The sequence below is a fragment of the Caenorhabditis briggsae genome (genome assembly GCF_000004555.2).
Source record: "Caenorhabditis briggsae complete genome, chrX, whole genome shotgun sequence".
NCBI classification, from domain to species: Eukaryota; Metazoa; Nematoda; class Chromadorea; order Rhabditida; family Rhabditidae; genus Caenorhabditis; species Caenorhabditis briggsae.
This window is the reverse complement of record NC_013491.2, coordinates 20,882,283-20,885,588: the sequence shown is the minus strand read 5'-3', so window position 1 is coordinate 20,885,588 and position 3,306 is coordinate 20,882,283. Positions and strand designations below refer to the sequence as shown.

Here is a 3,306-nt window from a genome sequence, read left to right as displayed (position 1 = left end):
GAGATAAAGTTTGTCAAAATCACGGACATAAGTGCCGACTTACAAGGAGAAACGCTGTTTTTGGTATGACGTAAATGGAGGAACCTACATTAAAATTGTTAGGAATTGGTTTAAACCAACGTTTGAAATAGTTTTATATCAATTTAGAATGTGATGGAAGCTTTCTCCGAAATTTAGACTCGAAAATTTGAACAATAGGACAATTGGTCAAAAAATACCAAAAAACCTTTTTTCCCAACAAATTTTCTGATACTTTTTAAAAAAAGTTTCGTAAATTTGGATTAGTTTTTTGCGTAGAACTCATTTTTTAACTTTTTAAATTTTTCCTTGAATCAAAAATGACAGACAGGAAAGGATATATACAGTAACACAAAAAATGAATCTCAAAAACACTAGTACCAGGAACGTTCATCAGGTCTCTCAAGATTATGGAAAAATAACGAAACGATTGGACCCATAATTATGTCCCGCAGTGTAGTCAAATATTTTTGAGCAATCCATACATAAGAAAAAAAAATCAAACTGTTCCAAATGGGCTGTTATTACATTTGATTAACTCAACGTCAATTGGAACATTTTTTTATTTGGCTACGAATTTTTTTTTCATTCCGGCTTTCTCGAGGTGGAACACTGTTAAATCATTTATATACTTCACCACAATCTAGGTTTTTCTTCAAGGATCAGAGAAATACATTTTTAAAAATTGATAAAATCAAAAATTCTCATACTGCAAGAAACTGGTCTACCCCCATGTTATATATCCATCTTAACGTAGAACTAGAAACCATCTGTGACCTGCTTTTCTAAAAAACTTCAGCCAATATAAAATGTCCATCCTTTAAGGATTCCGGTCACAAAATATGTTACTTTCATCTCTACAGAGAAAAAACTTCTGTGACCTACTTTTAAAAAAATTTGACCTATTTATTAATTCCCGTTTCTCAAGAATCCCATACACCTAGTTTGGGGCTTCTACCTATAAAATCAACAAAAATACAAATCTGACCTAGTTAATGTCACTTGATGACCTGATTTCAATTTTACACTAATTGCTCTTTCCAACCATCCAATATGGTACCTCTACCATCAAAACCGACTAAATTCCAATTTTGACCTAGATAGAGGTATCATTTGACCTAGTTACGCAGCTGACCTAATTTCATGTTCCAATCTTCATCCCCACCCATCATAACCATCCACCCCCAGTCACTCACCCTTCAAAAATAATAAAATCCTGGTGCCCTCAAAACAATTTAGCGTGACCTTCCACGTTTCATGGTCGATGAAGGGGGAAATCCTTCAGAAAAATCATTCTTGCTCTTTTTCACCCTCCTGATTGGTGACTTTTTTCGCTCTCTCGCTCCCTCCCAGCGTCTGTTTCGAAGGTAAATTTGATATTTTTTTCAATGACAAGTAGTTGGTGTGTATAAGTGATAGTTGGGCAAAAATGTTAAGTATATTTTGGAATGTAGATCACGCCAAAAATTAATTAGGTCATCCAAAAAATCCAAAAAAATCAGAAAAAAAGTCAGAAAACGTCATATAAATAGTTATAAAAAAGTGTTGAGCATATTTTGGAATTTAGGTCACGCCAAAAAATAATCAGGTCACTAAATTTTGAGAGAAAAACAGAAAGAGTCAGAAAAAATCAGCAAAAGCTACAAATTTTAACTGCAGAAAGAAAAACTGAAATTTTTTCAGTATGTCTGGCTACGATAATCTACTGAATCTTACTGGAAGCCACATTAGAGGATACCAGCTCTCTCGATTGATTGGCCATGGATCTTATGGCGCTGTCTATCAAGCGATTAGCGGCTTGGATACCATTGCCATGAAGGTGTCAATGCAGGAAGAAGACCTGCTCATCGAAGCATCGGCTCTACAACTGTTATACTACAGTAACATTTCCCCGAGATTCCATTTCACTGGCAAATATGGTCCCTATCACATAATCGGTGAGTTTTTTTCATACATAAAATAAAAACAAGTAGGCTGATTTTTCATAATACCTATGTAAATCATTAACTTCAAGAAACTTAACTGAAAAACGTGAAAATTGAAGAAATGTTATTTTTTTGGAAAATACGCCGCTTGTCATGAAGTAGTTGTGCTATTTTATTTTGATATTGACACTCAATTTTTGAAAAGCTAGTATTCCAAAAAATTATGCATCGATAGAATAGTATCAAAGAACGTTATTATCTAACTTTGAACTAAAATTTCGTTGATGTCTCACTAAAACTTTTGATTTTTGATACAAATTACATGAATGAATTGAACTAGATTTTAAAGAACTGTGTCTAAAAATAAGAATTTTTTAGTTTAAAAGAAATGAGAAAATCTTGTTCAAAGTCATTTTTCTATATCAGAAACTGGAAAATCATTTGAAAAATGTGAAAGATTTTCAGTAGATTCATGCGTCTATTTACTTTTTTTTTTGAATAATTCGGCTGATTGGTTGAGATTAAATTATTTCCATAGATAAATGTTCATGAATACGGTCTCTGGAAAAAACTACTTCCTGTAATTGAAAATACAATAATTTAAATATTTTCAGGAATGGAACTCCTTACTTACGACCTTGAATTGATTCGTGAAACGACACCATGGAAGTCATACAAACGTCCTACTTTGATTAGAATTGCTTATCAAATGATGAAATGCCTCCAGGCATTACACGAATTGCGATTGGTTCATAGGGATGTGAAGTTATCCAATTTCGCCCTAACGCAACCCAAGACTCCGGGAAATCAAGTGTCTGTAAAGATCCTGGATTTTGGATTGAGCCACGTTTATGCTGACGCAGATGGAAATCTCAGAGACGATCCCAGAGATTTTAACTTCTCGAAAATGAAATACTCATCTTATGATGTTTCTTTGGGATGCGACCCGGCGCCCAAAGACGATGTTATCCAAGCCAGCTACGCCATCTTATATGCCAGCGGTTTTGATTTCCGCCAAAAACTCAAAGCGCCTGAGGAAATTCTGATGAACTGGAAGCGGGAGTTGGTGAGTAGAAAAAAAGAAGCCTAGTAACAAATATTAACATTTTTAGATTCGGACCCCGCGCGACATTCTGCCACTGATGATGAAGTTCATGACTCCATTTTTTGAAATGGTTGGAGAACTCAATGACATCATCCTGGTGAATCATGATCTCCTCAAACAACGAATCCAAGAGTGTTTGCCTGAGATGAATGCTTGTAGTGCTCTGATTTTGACGGAGGAGGATGGACAACCAGTACTCATCTAACTCGATTGTTTGGCGACTACAAAGGACCCAACTACTCGCTTCTTTTCTTGTGC

The 3,306-nt window shown here is 34.9% G+C and overlaps 1 protein-coding gene across 1 annotated transcript; it reads left to right on the top strand.

Annotated features, from left to right (window-relative positions):
- Nucleotides 1–1,702: 1,702 nt before the first annotated feature.
- Nucleotides 1,703–3,253, top strand: CBG08942 (the record flags this gene model as incomplete). The annotated part of the gene is made up of 3 exons (XM_002648709.2): nt 1,703–1,955; nt 2,558–3,009; nt 3,056–3,253. The coding sequence occupies 3 exons, from the start codon at nt 1,703–1,705 to the stop codon at nt 3,251–3,253; spliced, it is 903 nt and encodes a 300-aa protein (XP_002648755.2).
- Nucleotides 3,254–3,306: the final 53 nt, after the last annotated feature.